The following is a 25,393-nucleotide window of genomic DNA, read 5'->3' as shown; positions in this document are numbered from 1 at the left end:
TAATGTCCACAATCTCAAGTTTTCGGCTATTTCTGTTTGAAATATTTTTCAGTTTTTCAATTTCCTTTTTCTGAGACTGCTATAGTAGAAGTTTAAATCTTCCTCTTGAGGCCAGTAAAAGCACAGTTTAGTCAATAGAATCAGCATCATAATTTTTGGTAACAATACCTTACTTTTAGTATCATTTTAGTAATAAAGTTAAGGCTGATTTCTCTATTCTGCTTTATAACTTATCCAAAGATTTTTTTACATTTATTGTCTCTTTTTGAAGCTACCCAATCAACGTTTACCTGCACTCCTCTGCAATCCACTACTTCTGTCCTCACCAGAAATACACACTTTTAGTTAAGATGTTATTTTAGGCAAAAACCAGACAGGTAGTTCGTGTTAGGGGTAGGCCTTGGTTGGAAGATTTCACTGCTTTGAAGCAACATCAGACCCATCCCATCTGATCTGTAGTAGATTCTTTCACTACTCCTGTTCTCGTTCTGGAAGCACCTTCTCCCCTTGGCCTCTGTGATGACACACTTTCCTGGGTATCATTGTAACTCACCAATCTTTCTTTCTGCTTCCTTTGCTGGCTCCTCTCTACACTACTTCTACATGCTGGATTGCCTCAGAGATCTGTCCTGGGCCCTCTTCTTTCTCTCTATCATTCAGATAATCTAATTTCCAGATTATCTAAACAGATGATCTCATCTGTTTCCATAGCTGTAAATACAGTCCCTAAATTGATAGAATCTCAAATTTTTATCTTGAGCCCTGGCTTCTCTCCTGAATACCAAACCTGTGAGGCCACTCTCTCCATGAGCTCCAACTTGTCCCTAATAGAGCTGTCCCATATACTCCTCAATCTGTACGTGCCTCCGTTTTCTCCTCATTTTAGTCAATGGCATTGCCACCCACCAGAGGCTCAAGGCCAAAACTGGAATTGTTCTTACCGTCATCTTTAATCCCTCATATCCAATTCATTGCCAAGTACTATTGGCCCGATTTCTGTCCTTGTCTACACCACCATCCTTTCTTACCTTGACTAACACAGTGGCCCCCTAACGGGGCCCCTGTCCCCCACCCCCATCCATTCTTTACACAGCAGCTAAAGTGATCTTTTAGAAATGTATTTGAGATCATATCACTTCCTTCTTCTAAATCTAACTGTAATTAAAACCTCAACATAGCACATGAGGACTTAGGTGATCTGCCCCCCAGAGACTGTTTTTGAGTCCTATCCCCTTCCTTGTTTACTGTGCTTAAGCCACATGCTCCTATTGGTTTCTCCCAGTAAGTTGAGGTTGTCCTCACCTTAAAGCCATTGCACTTCGTATTCCTCTCTCCAAAATGTTTCTCCTTCAGATTTTTGCACCTTCTCAGCCTTTGGTCTCAGTAAAACCAACACCTGCTCAGAGTGCTTATTTCAAGGACCTGCCTTAATTACCATCACATCACCCTGTCTTACTCCCTTTCCTCTACCTGTCACTATCTGATATTGTTTGACTGCAGCATCACTGGAATATGGATGCCACAAAGGCAGGTACCTTGCTTTCCTGGTCACCACTGAACCCAGCACCTACAGTAGCATGTAACACCTGGAAAACATCAGATAATTGTTGAATGACTCTCATCCCACACCCAGGCTGTCATAACTGACCTCAACTCTTACTTGCCTCTGTCTGTCCTCCTTTCCTCTGCCGTCCATCCTGAATGCAGCTGTTAGATCAGTCTTCCAAAACACAGCTTTTATCATATCACTCTGTCGCTTAAAACTCTTCAGTGGCTCCCATCAAACAGGCCACGGCATTCATACTACAGCGCCTTTGTGTCTAATCCCAGCTTTGAGATGTTTCCCCTTTTTGGTACATATCCAAATCCGAGATGATTTAGGATCCTACTCTTGTGAAGCCACCTCTGATCTCAGCCCACAGTACTCTTCTTTTCCTTTCCCTTACAGCATTTAGAGGTGGCCGTTAAATGTTCCGGTTGTAATCCCTCCTGTATTTATATTGTTTCAGTTAAGAGTTTAACTCCCTTCTCCTGAATCCGCTGAAGTATATCCCTCTATTATTCTTGCTGCTGGTATCTAGTGTGTGGAGGTGACTTCTCCACAGGAGAGTTTTACTTGGGCGGAAAGAAATGGGCTAAACACCAAGCAGGATGAAGGGGAAAAAATGGCTTAATTTACTGAGAATTTGAAGGAGGTGGGATATGGGGACAGGACACTTGTACTAAGTTTGTACTAAGTGGTAGGTGTAAATACCTTCAGTGAAATTGTAATCTTACTGTATTGGCAAGTCCCACACTTGAGAGAGTTAAAGGACTTACCAGAACGGTGTGTTGAATGAAAATTAACATAGCACCACTGAGTATAAACAGGGAAATAGAGACATCCAGATACCTGGAAATCCCATAGTCATGGTAGTAATGTGAAGGGGAAAAAAAAGGGGTTTTGTCTCTAGGCACTCATGTGACCAGTCATTCCTTTCTGGGACTGATTTTCTACTGCCTTCTCTGGCCCCCTGCGTGGTGAAGCTGTTGGCACTGAAATCTGGAAAAAGAAGCTGCAGGAAGGGAGGTGGACATGTGGTGTGAGAGGCCTCTTCTCGTTCCCCGGGCCTGGGCCATGACGTATGGTTTCATGTGCTGTGTGGGCTTGAATCAGCAGTCCAACTCCGTGGTCAGAAAGGGGCTGTGTTGATTGTTTCATGGGAGATACAAATAGCGAATCATTATGTTCGTACACCTGAAACTAATAAAATGTTAATTGTGCCTCAATTCAGAAAAAGAAGAGAAGAAGGAAGCTGAGCGTGACACCACGTGCCAGTGGGCCTCAGGTGGGTGGTCAGCTCGGATCTTTCTTGCAACACCTTGCCTCAGTTGGCTCCAGGGCTTTGGCAGTTCCCCTGGCCTGGGACTCTGACTGCCGAGGCTGAAGAGCCGAGCACCTGCCGTCCCACCCGTGCCAGTGACTGAGGGCCCCAAGCTCTGCTTCTATCCTGTAGCCTCATTCTAGCCCCGCTTCGCCCCTTGGGGTTGATGCCTCACAGTATCTGCTCCATTTTCAGCTTTGGTTGCATCCCTTTATGCTGCCTGTCCTCGTCCCCCAAGAGCCCAGGCCGGGCTCCCACTTGTTTGGAGAGAAGGAGGCTTGGACACAGGTGACACAGAGGAGCACTGGCGAGGCAACAGGTGGCCCTGTTTCCCTGGATTAGCTCGAGCCCAATGACCAGACAAGACCCCTAAGAGCAACCTCACCTCATTACGTACACTTTCAGTCATCTAAAATGATGGGCTTTTGTTCTCGGTAGAGGTGTGTGGTGCGTGTGTGTGCATGCGCGTGTGTGCGTGCGTGCATACACATGTGTGTTTCCAGTCATTTGGGTAAAAATAGGAACGTTATACTCAGGGGGTAATGAATGTGAATTGAGGACTTAGCATCTCATATGGCACAAATGACTAAATGGAAGCCCCGAGCCCCTCCTTGTGGAACACAGGTTCAGCAAGAGCTACTGTAATAGTGTTTGGTTAATGTCAGCTCAGCATTAAATTTACATTATACTCTTGCAAAGAAGCTCCAACATTACCTGTTAATAACCAAGGCAGTACGTGGGCTTAGACAGACTTGTTCATTTTGCACATGAACTAACACTGCAGCTTGCTGATGAGGGATCATGTGAGCCTGGAGATCCAGCGTGCCAAAAGGTTCTTTGTATGAAATAAAAATTCTGGTCAGTGAAGGTCAGTTTCTCTACTCAGGCGAGAACAATGTTGTTTCCCTTCTAATCAGACACACGCAGTGTTTGAAGAATCCAGGGACCCCACGTAAGTGATACGCAGCCCGAGTCTGGGCAGCTCCTCATGCAAGAAATGAATAATCCCTAATAAAGGCTCAAACGACCCTGGCTTCTTTCTGTACTGTAATCAGTTGCTTTAATAGTATGCCCTTGAGTGCCTCACAGGGAAAATGCTATAAAGTTAAGTTATTTTCCTTATCTTGCTTCAAGGAGGGCTGAATGGGTCCAATCAGTCCTCCCCCATGTTGTATTTGATTCCGCCATAAAGACCACTGGAGTCAGCCTCAGTTTTTATGAAAAGCCGGCATTCCCTTTCTCTTTCAGGGTGATCCACGCCTCTGAGCAGCAGTGGACTTGAAACAGCAGGAGTCACCATCTTTATTGTTAGGCTGTGGAATTTGTTTTAGGCACATTCTAAATCCAGTCTTAGGCCTTTTACTTTTTTTTTTTGGTCTGTGACAAAGGTGACCCAATTGTGCTTCTTTGATATTATGAACACAGCTCTTTTTGCTCATATCACAGAGGCATGTAACAAAATACAAAGGATAAAATTGTGTCTATATGTAGTAAGGACACAAGTTTCATGACTAAATTCAATGACATAATCAAAAAGGTGCTGTCCTCTCCCAGTCATGAGCTAACAGACAGAGACTGCCTTTCAGAGTATTTTTTTATAATGCTGAGATAGTGTTCAAAAATAATAGAGCTAATGAAAATGTCACATTGACAGAGTAGCCCATATTAAGATTTTACTTCAAGAAGGCATGATTCAGTGAGTGTGACATTGACAGCAATAGTGTTAGGGTTTACAGAGTTAGTAAAATATTCTAAGAAGAGTATTAGAGAGTTCCAATTGGAGTGTATCGTTTTTCATTTATTTCTAAAACTAAGGGGACTCCAGTGTTCAGAATTGCAGCCTTAATATCTTATTTCTGCCTAGGAGAGGTATAGGGAGCTTTTTTTCCTATCATACTCTAATATAATATTCTCCTACAGCGCTTACAAAGAAAAAAAGTTAATTTAACAATGTGGTAAAATGCATGTGCCTTAGGACATGTGGAAGATACACAGGTAGTAAAATTACATAATGCTAAGTAAGGCATTTCTCAGTAAACAAATACGCCATGTTTAAGTGATTAAGTACATGAGAAAAGGTAGAGATGGAGACTAATAATGGAAAGAGAACTAATTTTAAATAGAATGGTTGTAGCATCACTAAAGACTCAGCTCTCTGGGTTGGGTGAACAAATATTTCAGCAAATCTGGAATGAATAGCATCTCTGTTTACTATGACAGGTTTTATTTGTCTTGGGTGCAACCAAGACCACATGCTGTGTTTTGTCATGTTGGAAATACCGAAGCAGATTTCCATTGTGAATGTGAATTTTTTTTTAAAGCCTTTAACATCTCAACTCAGCTAGGTAAAAGCAGTAAGTTCTTTTCCTTACCAGCGAGACATCAATAAATCTTAAACCCCTCCACCAGAAGCATGTAGGTACAGTTCACTATCCTGGTGATAGTCTTAGGTCACTGCCATAGAGGGCCTGATCCTTCTCATTTCTAAGATCTGTGGTTCTGTCTTTAATGAAACTAATATTTTGTTTCCTTTCTCCTTCATACAGTACAGCTTTTTAAATTCCATTCCCCAGGAAGATGTGCCACTGTGGGTGTAGGGCCTTCCCAACCTACACCCAACCTGGTTTGGGTTCCCAAAACCAACGGGGGAGAAATTGTTACCTAGAGTAAACATGGCAAACAGAGACCTTCCCTCCTCATTTATATCATGTGTAGACAAAGCCATGCTTGGAAGCTGTTGTTTTCAACCACATTTACGTACTGGAGTTGTTGATTCTGCTGAATTTATAGAAAATGTGTATGCCAGGGCTTACCACTTGGTTGAGAGTAGCACAGCATACTGTGAAACTGTTTAGATCTACTTTCCATCTTGGAATAATGCTGAGTAGCAGATCCTTGCACAGTGCTCATCACGTTCCTTCCTATGCGTTAGGGAGATCACTCAGTTAGCAGGGAGATCCAGGGACAAGTGGAAGGCTACCAGTTTAAGAGTGAAGGAAAGATTATTGTTTTACAGATCAGAATCCAATCTTTTTGTCCTCTGGTCTTTACATTAGTTTGACATGAGATGGTATTTTTCTCCAATATCATATAATTCTGTTTGAATGAGTTTAAGACTAATCTTACACTAGGAAGCCTAGTCAGCAGTAGAGATTAGCACATAATTAATAGAGTCATGCTCTGTGGAATAGAGCAGGCAGAGATCTGAGTTGGTGGTGAAAGGGTTGGGACCAACTGTAGTGCCCATAGTCTTGTGGGCACCCTGAGGAACACTAACCTTTAGCTATGACATATGATCTGCTTAATTAGTGACCACTGTGCACAATGAGTATCTGATCAGGGTTAGAGGTGAGACAAAGAGGTAGAGAAAGACTCACTCCAATACCTTAAATATTCAAACGAATATCTGAACACCTACTATGTGCCAAGTTAATTGCAGATGCTTGGGGACACTGGGGTGAGAAAGTACCTAGCCCCTATGGCACTCACATTGTAGTAGAAGAGACACAGAGGTAAATAAATAGTTTCAGGCAGTAAAAGATAAAAGAAAACTGGGCGCCTTGGTGGCTCAGTCTCTTAAGCATCCTATTACAACTCAGGTCATGATCTCGCAGTTCATAAGTTTGAGCCCCGCGTCGGGCTCTGTGCTGACAGCTTGGAGCCTAGAGCCTGCTTCCAATTCTGTGACTCCCTCTCTCTCTGCCCCTCCCCTGCTTGCTCTCTCTCTCTCTCTCTCTCTCTCTCTCTCAGGAAATGAATAAACATTAAAAAAAAAAACATAAAACTATAGTGAAGCATAAGGATGCAGTGTGGTGGGCTAGTCAACCTTGGTAAGGCAGTCACTAAAGCATGACCCAGGACAAATGAGAAGCTACCTAAGGGCTTTTTATGCAAAAGGACATCGAGTGCAGGGATCCTGATGAAGAAATGATCTTTGGGTATTCAAGGAACAAAAGAGAATCTCTGTGGCTGCAGCGTGCCAAGATAAGGAAGGGAAGGTGAGGTGAAGTTGGAGAGAAAGAGTAAAGCAAAGTTAAAAAATGGATATCCCATGGGGCGCCTGGGTGGCGCAGTTGGTTAAGCGTCCGACTTCAGCCAGGTCATGATCTTGCGGTCCGTGAGTTCGAGACCCGTGTCAGGCTCTGGGCTGATGGCTCAGAGCCTGGAGCCTGTTTCCGATTCTGTGTCTCCCTCTCTCCTCTGCCCCTCCCCCGTTCATGCTCTGTCTCTCTCTGTCCCAAAAATAAATAAACGTTGAAAAAAAAATTTTTGAAAAAAATGGATATCCCAGGAATGAATTCGTCTTGAGAATATTGATTAATGATAAGTCAACAGTGCATATGTGTTTTAAAAGTGAAATTACCATATTTGTAGTTTTAAGGACAAAGCTGGAGGCTCAGTAGAATAACTAGGAATAAGTAGGCTGTCTTATGTCGAGAAAAGTAGCAAGATGGGGGAGCTTCAAAGCCTAGTGTTTGACATGCTGCTATTACCAAGCTGTTCGTATTGGAGTATCTCCAGTAGTAACACCAGTACATTTGTGTATGTTTTAAAAAACGATGGCAATCTCCTTTTAAAATACTGAAGGAGTTGAGTAGATCTTTGTTTCTGACAAGTCAACTCGACCCAATTCTCCCCTATAGTTCCTCTTACTACTGTTCTGTGTTTCCCCATCTTTTGCAGCAGGGGGTGGGGGAGGGGGATATGGATATCCTAAAAAAACAGCCTTAACCTTCATTTGGGGATTTGTGCTGCTTAATTACTGTTTCCTTTACCATGAAGGTGGCTGTGTGTCACTGAAAGCTTGCCAATAAGATAAGCTATCTCTGCAAATAAAAACCATCTCAGGAAACCTCCACATTTTAGGGAATCAGGATGCTGGCACAATCTGCAGGTGAAATTTAATTTTGTATTCAAATGAACAAACCCATGCAGTTTGCTTGCAGAAACCAAGTGATTAGGCACACAGCTCATCCATAAATATGGATATTTTCCCATTCTAAGTTCTGTTTTGTTTGGAATACACTGAATGTTGAGGCAGTGTGGAGACTTGCCAAACATCTGGGCCTCTCTGACACTCCTGGACTCCAAGAAGTTCTCAAGTCTTTAAATTCCATCAGAGGCTTGCAGCTTACTGTTCATATTATAAACAGCAAAATCTAGGGCACGTAAGTTTACTGGTCTATTTTTCTTTTGGCAGAGTTAAGATGCTCTGGTTTCAAGGAAATAGCATGCAACTTGCCAAATACTCCTTTCGACTCCTCTTGAGAAATCGTTCTGCCTCTAAGACTGTTCTGCCTGTGCTGACCTTATTTACAAAGGTACAGAGTGAAAAAGTAAAATTACTACTTCAAAACCAAAAAGTATTAGAATGCTGGATGAAGAGAATTGTACATTGAAGAAAGGGGAAAAAAGTTGACCGAAAAGCAGTGGAACAAACTTTCCTCAGACCTGCTCCTCCAGTTTTCAGATCCACTTAGAACAGTACTACTCTCTTTTCTTTTCATGTTTGAGAGAGAGAAAGCATGTGTGCGTGAGCAGGGGAGAGGCAGAGGGAGACAGAGAGAGACGGAGAACCCCAAGTAGACGCCACACTGTCAGCGTACTCTCTTTTCTACCCAGATACCTCACTGTCTCACCATTTTCAGGGAGTAAACTAATATATTTAATAGTCATTTGATCCCTATGTCAGAAGAAAGAACTATCAGAATAGATGATGTTTATAAATATATCACTTAGAAATACAGTTAATTCTTTTCATTTGTGGTAGCTATGTTCTATGAAGTCACCACAAACACTGAATTAGTGAACACCAAACCGTTCCTCCCAGGGGAAATACAAGGTTTGATTCCTGTGAGTTTCTGGTCACAACATTTTTGTCAACTGATCAATACATAACCTTCTTTGATGTATGTTTCTATTTAAAGACACTTTATTTAATATATATTGTTGATTCATCAACGTCAAATTCATGGCCAAGAGCACCACATCTCATGCCTGAACAAAGTTTATATAACACAATATTTTCTCTGTAAGGCACATCACAGCTTTCTTGTGTTTAGAAACACTAGAAAGCACTTCAGCAGTGTGCGGGGACCATTCTAGGTAGCAAAATCCACAAAAAGTACAAACATGCAAAAAGCATGGCCGTCAGATCATGAAAAGGACACTTGTTGACAGTAGGAGACCTGAAACAATAAGGGGGACCACTGTTTTGTTTGACCTCAGCTGGGAATGGACACTTTTGAGTGACTCAGATTTTTCACTTCTCTGTGCAAGTCCTCAAATATTTTTGAATGACCACAGAAGCACCACAAATAAGTTTCAATGATAAGCAACTTTGCAAATATTAAAGCTACAAATAACAAGGAGTGACTGTACTTGTTTTGTAATCCCTAACACTAGTTTGAAGCCACCACTGTTTAAAATTTTTAAGAGCTTTTTCCCCCTGAAATTTATAATACAAACATTGCTGAATTTCCTTTTGCTAGTTAACATTTCTTTGTGTGATCCATAATCAAAGAAAGAAATAAAGTACAGGGTAATGGACTTAACTTTAGTGAATAATAGTCCTGATTCAAGCAAAAAAGCTCTCTTGTTTATTAGGTTTTTCAGATTTCAGGCATTTTAGCAATCTGAAAATATTTGATGGCTGTCTAATAGTAAAGTTTAAGTCATTTTTTAAAATTGAATTTCTTGTTGAGGCTATAGTTTATAATTCTCTTTATATCCATAAGTATATAATGCATTGTTGGAAATTATGGAATAAAAATATTTCATCATCTGTGTCTATATATGCATATGAGAATTAACCACAAAAATAAAATAATCCCTTAAGGCTAATGGTGCTCATTCGGCCTAACAATTCTGCATTATTTGTCAGTATGAACAAAAGACAAGTTAGCCAAAAACATTTGCAAAAAAGAAAAAAGAAAAAAACCACAATAATTTTCCATTTAGCTTAAAATTTGTAATGAATCCTTGATTCAGGTCATTAGGCATATAATTGGCCAATTAGATTGGCCATATGGCATATATTGGCCGTAAGATTGGCCAATCCCTGAGTCATTCATAGGGAAGAGGGATAGGATGTGTTGATGGACTCAGCCTAAGTCAATAGGGAAGAGGGACAAGATGTGCTGATGGACTCAGCCTAAGTCAATCAGGGAGAAGGAGAGGATGTGCTGATGGACTCAGCCTAAGTCAGTCGGGGAGAAGGAGAGGATGTGCTGATGGACTCAGCCTAAGTCAATCGGGGAGAGGGAGAGGATGTGCTGATGGACTCAGCCTAAGTGAACTGTTCCACCCTTCTTGTTCAGGGATGACGTCAGCAACTGCTGAGAGCAGGTTCTGTGAGGCAAAAGCACAGAATTCCTGCTACCAGAAAGGGGAATGGGATGGCCAACCCAACAAATGTCCACTGTATTTCAGGGACAGAGTGAATAAGTGCTCTTTTGGTGTCACGGAAAGTCCTAGATAAGGATGTTTGAATGGTCCAGACCACTGGTCTTTTTCCATTCATAGGCCTCTTTAAAATTTGATGAACCTTTCCTTACAAAAATACATATACACATGATAACTTGCTCAGATTTTCATATTTACAAAAACAGAAAACATGATCAAGGTTCTATGGAGTTTTTTATTATAAAAGCAAAATGTTGGTATATTTGGTCCTTCTGTAGTTTAGCTTGTTCCTGTTTTGCTTCTGCTTTAAAATCCTTGGTTGGGGGGCACCTGGGTGGCTAAGTTGAGTGTCCAAATTCAGCTCAAGTCTTCATCTCATGGTTCATGAGTTCAAGCCCCACCTTGGGCTGTATGCCGACAGTGTGAAGCCGGCTGGGGATTCTCTGTCTCTCTCCCTTTCTCTCTGCCCCTCCCCAACTCTCATGCTCTCTCTCTTGCTCTCTCAAAATAAATAAGTAAACTTTAAAAATAAATAAATAAAATCCTCTGTTGGGGTGCCTGGGTGACTCAGTTGATTAAGCATCTGAATCTTGATTTCAGTTCAGGTCATGGTCTCATGGTTTGTGGGATCAAGCCCCACATCGGGCTCTGTGTTTACAGCACAGAGCTTGCTTGGAATTCTCTCTCTCCCTCTCTCTCTGCCCCTCCCATGTTCACGCGAGCTTGTACACTCTCTCGCTCTTTCTCAAAATAAATAATAAAAAAATATGTTGACTTTTTATAACTTTCTCAGAAAATTTCACATGATTATCTTGAAACATAACAGACTATCCATAATCTGTTTATTGATGATGCTCATAATAAATGATGAGCCTAATTCTCTGAAGCAGGAAGTCAGGGCCAGAAAGACCCTTCTGAAGAAAAACTGCCTTTTGAGGATCTGGGTCCTTATTTTGAAACAAGCTGGGAGTTAAGCTGGAGGAGGGGCCTTTCTTTTATATAACAGCTCACCTCTTCCTGTCATGTTAAAAAGCAGGTTTTATATAAGCATCAGTAACGTTGAGTCTATTTTCAGCTCGTGCAAGAGAACCTATAGCTAGTCGCTGTTCATAGAGTCTCGGGCTGAGAAGATTTTAAAATCTGCCAGAGATCCATAGCATTCTAAACAGATTTCTCTACTAGGTGGTTAAAGAATACAAACAACAACAGGCACTAAAAGTTGCTTGCTCCTATAGTGGAGAATTAACCTGGGAAATTTATTACTGATGCTTGTAATGAGAAAAAAGGAAAACCATTGAAGAGTTGGTACAGTCATGATCCAAAGTAAATAGAGATTTCTCCCTTTTTGAAGGTGGGGCAATCACTATCTAACTCCATCTCAGTGAGTTTATTCCTGTGGACTGATGAGGAAAATCAGGCAGGCAAAGCTCAGCGCCTTCAAAACCAGACTCTCAGCTATTATGGTCATGTTAGCCAGGCCAGAAAAGTGCTCCTGACACAGGAAGGACAAAGCCGTTGGACTAGAGTCAATGAAAGATAATCTTCCCCAATATGAATTAGATAAAGCCAGTAACAAAAAATATAAGCATTTAAATTATGGTGTGTTTGTGTATATATCTATGTTTACACATATATACTAAATCTAGATGCTTAATTTGTTACACATGTATGTGTATGTATATGTGATATGTACATATTAATGTACACACATACATGTGTAACAAATGTAAGCATCTAAATTTAGTATATATGTGTATACATTTATGTATAGGTAGATTAATTGTGAAAAATCAAAACTACTAAAAAGTGCTGACAGCCCGTTTACCGTGAAACTCTAGCTATTTATAGGATTCTATGGCAATGTTTTGCTTTGGAAATAAAACAGTATAACTAACCTGGTGAAAAAACAAATCCTTTAAAATAAGCATAATCTGCTTCTTGTGGTTTTTGTTGGGCTACATGTCATTCCTTGGATTTAATGGCTTTATTTTTTCCTTCCTGTAGGATCCATGCCCCCTTTGTGATGAAGCCAAGGAAGTGCTGGAGGCTTATAAAAACAGGGTAACACCAGTTTCCCCCTCCGCTATCTGCAAGTAGAGCATTCCTATCCAACCTTCATATGCCGAAGTGGTCAGAAGCAAAGGAGCATTTAACGTTAATTTATGTAGAAAAAATTTTTAGCATTCCCAGATCCAAAAAATAACCTCTCTCAGGCTTTCCCGATACTTCAGGACACATCTTGCTAAAGGATGCACAGAATAAACCGAGGTAAAGCACAGATGCTCACAGACACAGTTCAAAGCTCTCGGGGCTGGATGTTGGATGCTGCCGTAGGTTGGCGGGGAAGGAGCTTGGCGGCACCACTCTCGCTGCTCACGGTGCCCCGTGAGTCTAGAATGGCCAAACGCTGAGCACTTTTTTCACCTTTCACCTTTTTTCATGAAAGCAAAAATCCCTTTCCGATTTTTTTTTTTTCAGGTAGCAAAACAGGTACTAATGTAGGTCTTTCATAATAGCCAAGTGGCCTGATGCAAACTTTCAAAAAGCAGGGGAAACCTGCCTAACAGAGTGTGGCTTTATGTACATGGAATGGAGAGCGTAGGTAGTATAGAGTGTTTGCCTGGATCCTTTCTTTAGGAAGAAATTAAATGATTTTTCATTAAAATTTTCTTTCTATTCTTCAGAGAGAGATTTCAGTGCTAATTTCCACAAAACTCATTACCCCGAAGTGTTTTTCTCTGAGCAGTGCTGGTTTTCTTAATATGAATCAAAGCTAACTAGCAGGTCCATGTTGATGCTTTCTTTAAACTTTTGTCCGCATTCCTTTTACCTTACTCTGTCATTTCCATCAAAGTGTTTTCCTGCAGCAAACCATGACACCTTTCCCATTCTCACATGCAAAGCACATCTGTCTTGATTCTCAGCCTCCTGGTCGGGACGTATTTTATTTCACTGGAAATGGAGTAGTGACCTGACGCTGAATGTAAACAGGTGTGGCAGAAAAATGGCAAAACAGAGAGTTAAGGAATATAATGAAATCAATCAAGTTGTGGAAATCAGGGACATGAGATCACTTGGGACCTCAGACCACAGCAAACCCCTCCACATGAGAGCAAGTCTGGGCATCAGGTTGGCACTGTGGCTGTTGTATCATTCCGTGGTCTCCAAAATTCAGAGCTTTAGTCTGTCTCTGTTTCAGTTTATTTTACAGGAGGTGGACATCACACTTCCAGAAAACTCTGCTTGGTATCAAAGGTATAAATTTGACATCCCCGTCTTTCATTTGAATGGCCAGTTTCTGATGATGCATCGAGTAGACATCTCAAAACTTGAAAAGCAGCTCCAGAAACTTGAGCAGCAAGGTTTATGATCCTCCACCCTCTCTGTCCAGATGGCATCTTCCTGAGGACATGGCCTTTCACACACCCTACAGACGTTCTAGACCAGGTGGTGCCCAATAAATGGTGACATTACTTTTCCAATTGGTGGCTGTACCGATGTGGGAATGGTTTACCTGTGGGCATTTTATAAAATAAGAGGAGTGTATTGGCAGCGAGAGGATGATGGAGGGCGGGAGAGGTCTGTTTGTTTTATTTATTCTTCCTTTTTGTATTAACATGGAAGCATTTCACATGCACACTGGATGGTACAGTTTATAGGAAGAAGGCTCTGCATCCCTGCTGCTGCCCTAAGGGCTTAACTTTTTAATGAAAGAATAAATGCTCTTCTACTCAGTAGATAAAGTGAAATGTGAATTGTTAATAACTGTGCACAGTCAATAAAGGGATGTTTTAACAAATACATCTGCATGAAGCCTATTTCAGTGGGATTTAATAATACCTGTTTAAAATTAGAATTCATTTTTTTGGGGGTAGAAGAGAATAATTATCCTAGTGAGAAAGACTTCATTTGAGAAAAACAAAAGAAGGATTTAAACCTCCAAAATGTATATAAGAATCTCAACATGCTTTACACGTAGTCAGTGAATTGATTCATAATATTTGAGGGCTGCCTTGGATAGTTATTCACTCGTCATCAATTGAGTTAATTCAAATTGTAAAACAGTATCAGGTTTTAATATCTTGGAGAAAATTCACTTCTGGACATAACTGGATAGCTATGTCATCTAAAGACAATATTCTTCACCATTTAGGTAAAGTATTAAAAATGTGGTTGTGTACCCTGGCTTATATTTAGGCAGGTTCGACCAATAGAGCAATGGCTTCGCTTTAAAACAAAATTGCCTTTTTCTCTTAAAATCACGTCACTGTAATTTCATCTATAATGAAATTCTTTTGTGAACTATTTTAATGAATTTGGATATTGTGAGTCACTTGGCTAGATTTTAATTTGAACAGTATGATTTAGTCTCAGAAATTCTAGAATATTAGAGCTGGCCAACTTTATACATGGTCTAGTCCCACCCCTTCATTTCATACACAATGAGAAATCTGACATTCAGAGAGTTTCAGGGACTTAGCCTAAGGTAATGTAGCCAGTCAGCTGTTGGACCAGGTCTTGCTACCCACCCTGAATTTCCAGTGCTACCTGGGCTCACTGTAGGGACCTCCTTGTATTATGTCACATACAACATCCTCGATGATTCTGTACTCAACACAGATTTGGGAGCAACTTAAAAAGCCTTCCAAAGTGACAAGAGGGAAAAAAAAAAAAACCATTACAATTGAATAGCACTGTTTATAATTTACAAATTTCTGGGACACATCTTATTTGATATTATTTGTTGAGCCCCATGGCAGGCAATATTCTAGGATGACCCAAGCAAACCCTCACCCTCGTATAATTCCTTCCCCCTTTGAGTGCGGATGGAACTCACTGAATATGATGAAATATCACTGCTGTGTTTATGTTACATCATATGGCAAAACGAAGATCATCCTGGTTGGGCCTGATCTCATCAGGTGAGCCCTCTTAAAGCAGAGTTCCCTCTGGCTGGTTGCAGAAGAAATCCAAGATGTGCTCCAGCTGGCCTAAGCATCAGTGTTGTGAACTGCCTAGTGGGGCCACATAGCAAGAAACTGTGGGTGGCTGCTAGGAGCCGAGAGCAGTTATTGGTCAACAGCTGGCAGGAAAATGGGGACATCAGTCCTACAGCTTCGAGAAATGAATTCTGTCAACAATCAGTGAGCCTAGAAGAGGATCCTGAGCTCCATATGAGAACCTGCGCCTTGCATAACACCTTGATTTCAGCTGAGACTGTGATGAGAGGATCCAGCCACATCATGCACATACTTCTGACCTGCAGAAACTGAGATAATATGGGTGCCTGGGTGGCTCAGTCAGTTAAGTGTCCTATTTCCCCTTAGGTCATGATCTCATTGATCATGAGTTCCAGCCCTGCATTGGGCTCTGCACCAAAAAGTGAAGAGCCTGCCTGGGATTCTCTCTCTCTCTCTCTCTCTCTCTCTCTCTCTCTCTCTCTCTCTCTCTTCCCTCTCTCTGCCCGTCCCCCACTTTCTCTCAATCTCTCTCAAAAATAAATAAACTTAAGAAAAAAAAAAGAATCTGAGATAAACGTGTGTTGTTTCAAGCTACTAAGTTCATGGTCAATTATTGCACAGCTACAGAGATCTAAGAGAAGTCCCTACAACACTGAAGCACGATGGCAGGTGGTGGGAGCACAATAATGAATGAGTCTATGTCTTAGACCATCACTGTCTCCTGGGGAGCAGGAAGAGGCAAGTTAATAAAGCAGTGATGGCTAGAACTGAGACATGTATAAAATGGTAAGGCAGCCAGATGGGGAATGTAGCAAGAAATCTTCACAGAAAATTAGACTAGGATTTGATGGTTGAATAGGAGCAATAGAGTGGGGCTGGGAATAAGGAGCATGTTCCATTTGAAGGAACAGCATGTGGAAAATAAGAATATGCAAGGGCATGGCATGTTTAGATAAAGTTGCAGGTGGTTTTGTGTGGCTGGAGTAAAGAACATGCAGCCAGGGGCGCCTGGGTGGCGCAGTCGGTTAAGCGTCCGACTTCAGCCAGGTCACGATCTCGCAGTCCGTGAGTTCGAGCCCCGCGTCAGGCTCTGGGCTGATGGCTCAGAGCCTGGAGCCTGTTTCCGATTCTGTGTCTCCCTCTCTCTCTGCCCCTCCCCCGTTCATGCTCTGTCTCTCTCTGTCCCAAAAATAAATAAACATTGAAAAAAAAATTTAAAAAAATAAAAAAAAAAGAACATGCAGCCAAATAGATTTGGGGTCTACACTGCGAGGGACCTCAGGTAATGTGGTTTTTCCCCCTTGTAACCATGTCCTCCTTTACTTCTTGCCCTCATCCACAGTAAGCCCTTCGGGTTCAGGATCCTTCAGGGGTATCTGGCCTCTCTATCCCATCCTCCTTGGTCCTTATAATCCTCAAGCATGCTAAGCTCAGCAGTACTCTCCAGCAACCCTGCGGGACATTCACATCTTCAAGGCCAATGGGGAAGGGGGCCACAGGTAAGACGGCCCATTTGTGTGGCTGCAGACATCCTGAGAGCTATGTGTCCTCTGTGTCCTAGGGTTGCTGATCCTTCTCCTGGGTCACCAGTGAGAGAAGTTCCGAGAGTTTAGAGTCTGCTGAGCTAAAAGAGAATCCATGGCCTGGCCAGAGACCCTGGGAGTTTGTTCTTTCGGAGCACTTCCTGCCTAAGTATAAGCATGTGGTTATAGGTGTACAGGAAGTGCAGAGGCTTCATCCAAACAACACATTTCTGACATTAGATTTTCAAACAAGTAGGGGCACCTGGGTGGCTCAATTGGTTAAGCATCTGACTCTTGATTTCAGATCAGGTCATGATCTCACAGTTGGTGAGATCAAGCCCTACATCTGGCTTTTTGCTGACAGCAAGGAGCTTGCTTGGGATTCTCTCTCTACCTCTCTGTCAAAATAAATAAAAAACATTAATAATAAAAAAAAAGAATTTCAAACAAGTAAATAAAAACGCGTATACTTTCAGAGTGTTAAAATGTTAGCTGACGCACCATGAAAACAGTAGATGTTACATTCCAAAGAGTTACTGCATCACATAAACACTGCTGGAGACTGACAAGACAGGATATCTGGAGGATTTTTGTTTTTCTTTTTTAAGTAAAGTGTTCTTTCACTTCTCACTAAAGTAAAAGGTTGCGGTCACCTAATGTCAAGAGAAAGGGACGTGCGGGGGACTCGTCAGAAAGCCTGATGTGTGTCCCAAGGTAGTAGGGAGGAAGAACGCAGCGGTCTAACGCCCTGCTGGCAAGTCACGTGAGAGACGAACTAGCAAGCCGCTCCGATTGCAGAGTGTAGACCTGCCATCGCTCTGAGCTTCCCCAGAAGAATAGATCAGATGTGGGCCCAATGTGAGAGAGGGCAGGCTGGGGGAGCCTCAGGAGAGAAGCAGGGACAGAATCCTAGGCTCCTTGGGGCTGAGGAAGCAAGCAGCTACTGAGATGGAGAGTGCATTTGCCGAAATCATGGGAACTGCAGGTGAAACATCTCCCAAAACCCCGCAAAGGCCCCTGTGAAATGTCTACTGTAAATGTCTACCAGGCCTGGGAGGCTGGAAGCCAGCTCACAGCTTCACCACTCAGTGACAACACTCCTGCCCCTGACCACGTTTTCTGCCTTTCCCCATCCCAGTTCTACAAGAACCAGAGCTTCCAGGAGCAAGGAAAGAAAGGCCTTCCCCTTCCACAGCTTCCCACCGGCACATGGCTTCGCACTACCCTGCAGGTAAGACAACTTTAAAGCAAGTTCTAACTTTTGATTTTTGACATAGCAACAGACACATTAATCACAGTTTAAAGTGGACACGGTGGGGCACCTGGGTGGCTCAGCTGGTTGAGCAGTTGAGTGTCCGACTTCAGCTCAGGTCGTGAACTCGTGAGTTCGTGAGTTCGAGCCCTACACTGGGCTCACGGCTGTCAGTCTGTCAGCAGGGAGCCCTCTTCGGATCTTCTGTCCCTTTCTCTCTGCCCCTCCCCAACTTGCGCTCTCCCAAAAATAAGTAAATGTTTAAAACAATAAAAATAAAAATAAAGTGACCACAGGACTTTCTGCTGGCTGAGAATACTCAGAAGAATCCTGACACTTACTACTGTTTTTATTTTTTATCCTGAACAGAGTAAGAAATCCCACCATTGAATACATTTTATAAGGATAGCGGGAGACATAAATAAAGATGCTCTCTGATTGTATTCCACATTCAGAGTATTGATTATATGTGCCTAATGTTGTTTTTTTACCTATATTCTGCCAATCTACTTATTAATTCACATTTGAGACAGGAATGTGGTCATGTGACTAAGAATCCTGGAGGGCTTTAGTAAACCCTCTGTTCCACTAGCTGAAAAACAGAAAGGTAAATATCTAGAAACACAGCATCTAATAGGTAGTTTGATTATCCCACTGTTGATAAGTATTAGACAATGTTCAGTAATTATTATAGTTGTTTTCACGCTTTTCCTTTCTGAAATTATGTTTGCAGGCATCAGTTTGTTTTTACATAAAGACTAATTTTGACTCAAGAAGCTCATCATAATATTCTCCCACTTCCAAAGTAAATACCAATATAAACTTTTTTTTTCCTAAGCTAATGCTTTAAAAAGGAGTGGGGGGCACCTGGGTGGCTCAGTCAGTTAGGCATCTAACTTCAGCTTAAGTCATGATCTCACGGTTTGTGAGTTCAAGCGCTGCACTGGGCTCTGTGCTGACAGCATGGAGCCTGCTTGGGATTCTCTCTCTCCCTCTCTCTGCCTCTCTCTCTCTCTCTCTCTCTCTCTCTCTCTCTCTCTCTCTCCCTCCCTCCCTCCCACTTTCTCTCTCAAAATAAACAAACATTTAAACAATAAAATGAAATAAAAAGGAGTGGAATAAACAATTGCTGCTCTTGGTTACAGTGTTGCTTTCTCCAGATGTCTCATACAACATTAAAAGGGCTTACTGGAAAACATCCTTTTGGCCAATTTATTGCAGGAAGCAGGGGCTCACTCAGACTAGGGTTGTTCTGTTTGTTGATAATAATGCAGCAACTCATGGAAATCTGACAACAAGAATCACAGTGGGGCCGGGCTGCAGGAAATAGTCTTGGAGAGCCGCAGAAACGGAGGCAGCACCGTTGACACGGTGCCTCAGCCTCTTTCTTTCCCTTTCCCCTCCTGACTCACCAGCTCCCCTCCTTACTCACAGTATCTGCTTTCTCATCACTGCAGCTTGCCCGTGCCCATCATTTCTGCTGATCCTTGTGTTCAGCAATACAGGGGTCTGAGTCTCCAGCTTCGTTATTCTGGAATCCCAAAAGAGGGATTTTACTCAGCTTGTTATTTACTAGCAGCCACCCAAGTCGTGTCGGCTGGCTGGGACTATCGCCGAAGCCACCCTCGGATCACGTGCCCATCCTTGCTCCAGTCAGCTCGGGGAGCCAAGGTGAGGTGGTGAGCAAATCAGTCACTGCCCACTCAGCAGAGACTGAAAGGATGACTGGTAATGATCGATCACGCAGCAGGTTTGAGAGCATGTCACTCCATCATATTCAAGAGAAGTCAAGAGGAACAGTTTCTAAGTTGATTTATGTCCTACTCATGGGAGTAATGAGGACTTGAACCAGGGCAACGGGAGTTAGACAGAAAGAGGTATCAAGACGCATTTCAGAGAGAGGTTGACAAATCTTCATGACTGACTGGAGAGGTGTGGGGGAGAGAGAGTAGAAGTCAGCATGAAGTCTGAGATGACCGCCAGCCTTCTTGCTGTGGCTACTGGGTAAATCCTAGCACGTACTTTTCTTTGAGACAGAGAGCATAAAAGGAAGGGAGGTTAGTTTTTGGTTGTGCTTGGTGGATGGGAAAGGTGGGACAAGGTGAATTTGCCATGCCTGTGGGACATCCAGTAAAGATTAAAGTTGGAAGTTCAAATCAGAGGTTTGGGCTGGAGGTGCAGATCCAAGAGTCCCCATAATATGCCCGGAACTGCATCCATCTAGCACGGGCAGAGAAAAGTGAGCTAGGACTAAGCCCAGGGAAATACCAAACTTGACCATATGGACAGAGGAAAAACCAGGAGAAGAAAAAGAGAATAAGAGGAGTGGGGAAAGGTCATCTAATTTGCATTCTTTGCTGCCTTTGATTATATGATAATACCATGCGCTATTCTATGCAGTGAGGACAGGGCAGCAGATGGATAGCCAAGGGTCCTACTCAGGGGCTTGCATTCTAAAGGGAGAGACAAGCAACAAAGTTATCACATCAATGGAGAAGAGCCATTTCTTGACAGTCAGAAAAGGGAATTTTCCCCAGACTAGGTGACAGTATCTAATGTCAGAAGAGCTAGGATGAGGAATTAAAAGACGACGACACTGGACTTGAAAATTAGTACATCAGTGCTGTGTTAGGCTGAATAATGTCCCCCCAAAGGTATCCAGGCCCTAACTCCCTAGAACCCATGAATGTTACCTTATATACAAAGGGTCTTTGCAGATGCCATTAAGTTAAGGATCTTAAGATAGGGAAGCTACCCTGGATTATGCAGGTGGGTCCTAAATCTAACCACGAGGGTCCCTGCAAGAGGGAGACAGAGCTACTACAGAAGATGAAGTATGAGATATGACAACAGAAGCGAGAGGCTGGGATGATACAAGAAAGGGTCATGAGCCAAGGAACGCAAGTGGCCTCCAGAAGCTAGAAAAGACAAACAGATTCTCCCCTAGAGCCTTCAGAAGGAACATATGTTGCCAACATCTTGACTTCAGCCCGGTGAAAGTGATTTAGGGCTTCTTCTGCCCTATGGAACTATAAAAGAATAAACTTTTATTGTTCTACACCACCAAGTTTGTGGTAATTTGTTGCAGCAGCAATAAGAAACTAATACAAATGATGACTCAATCTTATTAAGAGAAATTTTGGTAGGGAAAGGGAAGAAGATATAGCCTGAAAGAAATTTGCAGTAGGATGGGAAGTGGAAGGTGCAGAAAAGGCTGTAGAGTGTCTATCTTTCAGGAAGTTTTCAAACATATTTTGCTTAAAGAGGACAATTAAGAGAACAAAAAGCATCAGAAGAGCTGAAGAGTTGATTAACCGATTAGCTCAATACTCGAAAATCGCAAGCCATTTGTGAGAGTACCATAACTTTTAGCTTATCTTAGAAGAACTAAGCATTTAGGCAGTAGTTCAGGGGCTTCGAGAGTGACTCTGATACTGGAGAGTAGACCATGGCAGCCCATCCCCATCCACAGACGCACATACCAGACCCAGGGCTCTTGTTCACCACAGAGACAAAAATATTTTGACACTGGGACCCAGAGTCCTGCACCGGGCACAGACCTTCTATCTCTCTATTAAACAGGAATCCATGAACAGTGAGGCACAGCCAACAGACAATGGTCTCGTCTAGCCGGTCTTTCATTTAGACGCTGATGTTCAGCATTTTACCTCCCCTCTCACATTCAAAAAGAATGACCACCAAAGCCAAAGTCCTTTGGAGTTATGAAGGATAGAAGGAATAAAGCTTCAGGAGAAGGGAGAAACATTAAAATCACACAAAGCATGGAGAAGAAAAGCTCATAGGAGCAGCACCAGCCAAAAGATTGGACACAATAGGAAGAATCCAGCCAAAGGCCCACACTGAGCGGCAAAGGCATCCTTTCTTCAGGCCAAGATGTTATATTTGAACTATTCCTGATGGAAAGCTTTCACCCTTAGAAATAAGGTAGGGCTAATATTAATTGAAGCTTTTCTTAATAATTTGGAAACACTAAGACAGAGAGAGGATACAAGTTAAAGGAAACTTCAGGCTATGGCCTCATTGTGCTACTCACAATTCAACCACACAATCCAACTCGGCTGGGAAACCCTGATAGGCTTTACTGCAGCACTGTATTGCACAGAAGACCCCCAGCAATGATCCCAAGTCGTCTTTTTTTTTTTTAAGTTTATTTATTTATTGGGGGGGGGTGCAAAGATACAGGGAGAGAGAGAATCCCAAGCAGGCTCCTCACTGTCATCTGCATAGAGCCCAATATGGGGTGCAATCCCACAAACCGTGATATCGTGACCTGAGCCAGCTGAGAAACTCCCTTATTCCTCGGCCAGGCAAGTGAGGCAGTGTCATATGTTTTTTTTGTTAGGAATGTAAAGCTAAGAAGTGAAAACGGGCATCTATTCATGACCTGGTAAAAAAGAGCTGTTAGAAGTTGGGAAGGAACTGCCAGAGGAGCTAAGTTTCAGGATTTAACTCCACCTCCCCCTATGTTCTCTTTGTAAAGTTATCCCAAAGTAAGGCCAGCATCACTCTTTTAAGGTTGAAGGAGATTAAGACATTCAGAAATCAGATTGTGGGATTTATTCCCATTGTGATTGCTGACTTCTAGTATCAGCCTTTTGTTCTGCATGACAGCTCTCATCTTGCAAACTAGCAAGATTCTTGAATTTGGCAAGGATCCTGCTCTGTGAAGCATTTTCAAGTTAGAGTTTTTAGCAATGTCACATTTCTCTAAGCCCTTAATAAAGAAAAGGTTGCAAGGGCAAAAGAAGCAATGGAGTTCTCACCTACTAGCATAAAACACCTTCCCAGCTGGCAGGTGCAACATGTCCAGGGTGATCACAGTCTTTGAGTTACCAAAGGATTTTATCTTTTTCTTTAAACCTCTTTACTCTACCAAGTAACTATAATAGCTAAAACGTAATTATCTATTTCCCCCTTTTGCTCGATTCATTTAAAATGGTATTTTCTAGAGAGGCCTGGGTAGCTCAGTGTGTTAAGAGCCCGACTTTGGCTCAGGTCACGATCTCGTGATTCGTGAGTTCGAGCCCCGCGTTGGGCTCTGTGCTGACAGCTCAGAGCCTGGAACCCGTTTCGGATTCTGTGTCTCCCGCTCTCTGCCCCTCCCCTGCTCACTCTCTGTCTCTCTCTCCTTCAAAAATAAACAAACATTAAAAAAATTTTTAAATAAATAAAATGGTATTTTCTATTTGTATATGTGTGATTACATAAAAATGCAATTATTACATTTCTTGATATGTTCTATAACCTATACACCAAGTGAGACCCAAAAATGCCTTCAAGAGAAATAAAGGATACTGCTGTCATTCTCCATACATTTTCCAGGAGTAAGTAAGAGTAGAACAGATAATTACAAATACGGAAGAAGAAGCATCACTTTGCCAATGGTGCAGAGAGCCTACAATTATGTGCAATTCCCTACTTAGACTTTTTCGTTATGCTGAACATTGAAACAAAGATAATGATTGGGAGGAGACAAGGGAAAGGAGGAAACTGAAACAGTGAATGTAAGGAGTTCATTTAAATGGAGATGTCGCCTCACCCTAATGGGGCAAGCAAGAGTCTGATAATCCCACGGGCACCCTGTTGTCATTTTTTTTTTTTTTAAACCATGGATTTGGGATCCTTATAAATGTTCCTTATTGTTGTGAAGTCAAGAATGGTTTCTCCTGCTCACAAAACATGATCACTTTCTATTGGTATTTTTTAGTGTTCTGACTGGTTTTGCCTATCTGGAAAAGATACATCTTCAACCATTGGAAATAAATCTTTTTCTTCTCTGCCAAGTCCGTAATATGATCCTTTTCTATCACTGACAGCACCATCAGATAAGTAGACATGCCTTGCTTGGTTAGAAGTATGCTGAGATTTTTAGCAGGAGCAAGAGTATAGTTAGAGACCCACATTAAGACAGATTCAGCACACCTTAAAAATTTTCGGTTCTGTCCTGGAGGTATCCTCTTGAGCCCCAGTTTGACTATGGGACTCATGCAGGGCTGACATCCTTCCAAATCAGTGTCTCAGGAAATGGAGAGAGGAGGCCTTTAAGATGGGCTGCAGCAAGTGAAGTTTAGATGAGACTAGATGGGTGCAGTGTTTTGGTCTCTTGAGATTCTCAGGGTCTTCTCCAACCCCTCAAACTAAAGATGAGTTTCCGAGGCAAATCTGAAGATGAGCAAACCACAGTGCCACTCAGAGGCATCAGAAACTAAAGTCTCAGGGGCGTCTGGGTGGCTCAGTTGGCTAAGCAGCCGACTCTTGATTTCAGCTCAGTCCATGATCTCATGGTTCGTAAATTCAAGCCCCACATTGGGCTCTGGGCTCACAGTGCAGAGCCTGGTTCAGATCCTCTGTCTTCCTCTCTCTTTGCCCCTCCTGCACTCACACTCCTTCTCTCTCTCAAAAATAAATAAATGTAAAAAAAAAAGAAAGGAAAGAAACTAAAGTCTAAGATTCTGCAATAGCACAGTTTTTTTTTTTTTTTTTCTTATTCCCTTTCATCACTTGTGAGTAAAATGTAGAACAGGAGAAAGGGAATAACAGTTACACTACCTAGAGTTGTATGGCATTTTCTATTTTTCCCCAACTTTTATTTTTTTAAAACTGTTTTATTTTATTCTTTCAGCAATCTGTGATATAAATAGAGCCAGTATTATTATCTTTATTTCTGAGATGAGAACAGTGAGGCCCAGAAAGGGGAAGTGACCTCCATCAAATCATGCAGTGACTCAAAGACGGCCCAAGGAATAATACCCAGTTCTGCTCTCATTTAATCCAAAACATTTACCCTACTGGCTTTAAACGTCCCTTTCCTCCTTCGTTTTTGGTGGCGGTTCTCTTTTGAAACGATCCCTCGCCAACTGTAGAGTGAAGACGGATCCATGTTCAGAGTTGCAGAGAACTGTTGTTTAAAGGCCCCCCAAGGGGCCTGTTTCCATTGCTTACCTGCAAAACCAATGTTTGAACCTGTGACGGAAGTCCCTTAGAGGCATCTGTTGGGATTGCTCCCACCCGAGACGGCTTTAATTAGCTCTGCTAACAACTGTGATTGAACAGGGTTTGTTGTAGTCATTGTTCACTGACAGGCACAGAAAAGAGCCACATCTCAGCAAGTGGTGTTCTAAATGGTGTTTCCTGCTTGGTTAAACTCACATACGGCACTTGTCAGGGATGCTATTCCCAAACTCGGCTAGCAGCAGGCAACGTCATTGCCAACACCTTCCAGAGCCCATGGAGAAGGCCATGACAGATTCTCAGGGAATGCACTGCCACGCGATGGGAAAGACTGTCTCTATTTGACTTTGCCCAGGATCTGGATGCCCCTCCTTCTTATGGAAAACACAGGTGTGGCCTGGCATGATTAAGGGAAAA

General features: G+C 42.3%; 1 protein-coding gene and 1 long non-coding RNA gene across 9 annotated transcripts in view; one reads left to right on the top strand and one right to left on the bottom strand.

The window, feature by feature from the left end:
- The window catches only part of CA1H5orf63 (chromosome A1 C5orf63 homolog), a 42,207-nt gene that overhangs the window by 6,976 nt on the left and 9,838 nt on the right, over positions 1-25,393 (top strand). Inside the window, exons 2-5 of one of the 2 annotated variants that reach the window (XM_045058487.1) lie at positions 2,775-2,828; positions 8,065-8,185; positions 12,273-12,329; positions 13,468-14,069. In XM_045058487.1, coding sequence (XP_044914422.1) covers positions 8,072-8,185; positions 12,273-12,329; positions 13,468-13,638 — 342 coding nt within the window. In that variant the 5' untranslated portion in view covers positions 2,775-2,828; positions 8,065-8,071 and the 3' untranslated portion in view covers positions 13,639-14,069. Of the gene's footprint in view, positions 1-2,774; positions 2,829-8,064; positions 8,186-12,272; positions 12,330-13,467; positions 14,070-17,890; positions 17,984-25,393 lie in introns of those variants that run through there. The other variant, XM_045058485.1, reaches the window with a different exon arrangement.
- Positions 1-25,393, bottom strand: part of LOC102900781 — a 177,585-nt gene that overhangs the window by 148,548 nt on the left and 3,644 nt on the right. The window lies entirely within an intron of this gene.

Source organism: Felis catus, chromosome A1 (genome assembly GCF_018350175.1).
Source record: "Felis catus isolate Fca126 chromosome A1, F.catus_Fca126_mat1.0, whole genome shotgun sequence".
NCBI lineage: Eukaryota > Metazoa > Chordata > Mammalia > Carnivora > Felidae > Felis > Felis catus.
The sequence above is the reverse complement of the archived record's forward strand: the minus strand, read 5'-3'. Positions and strand labels throughout refer to the sequence as shown.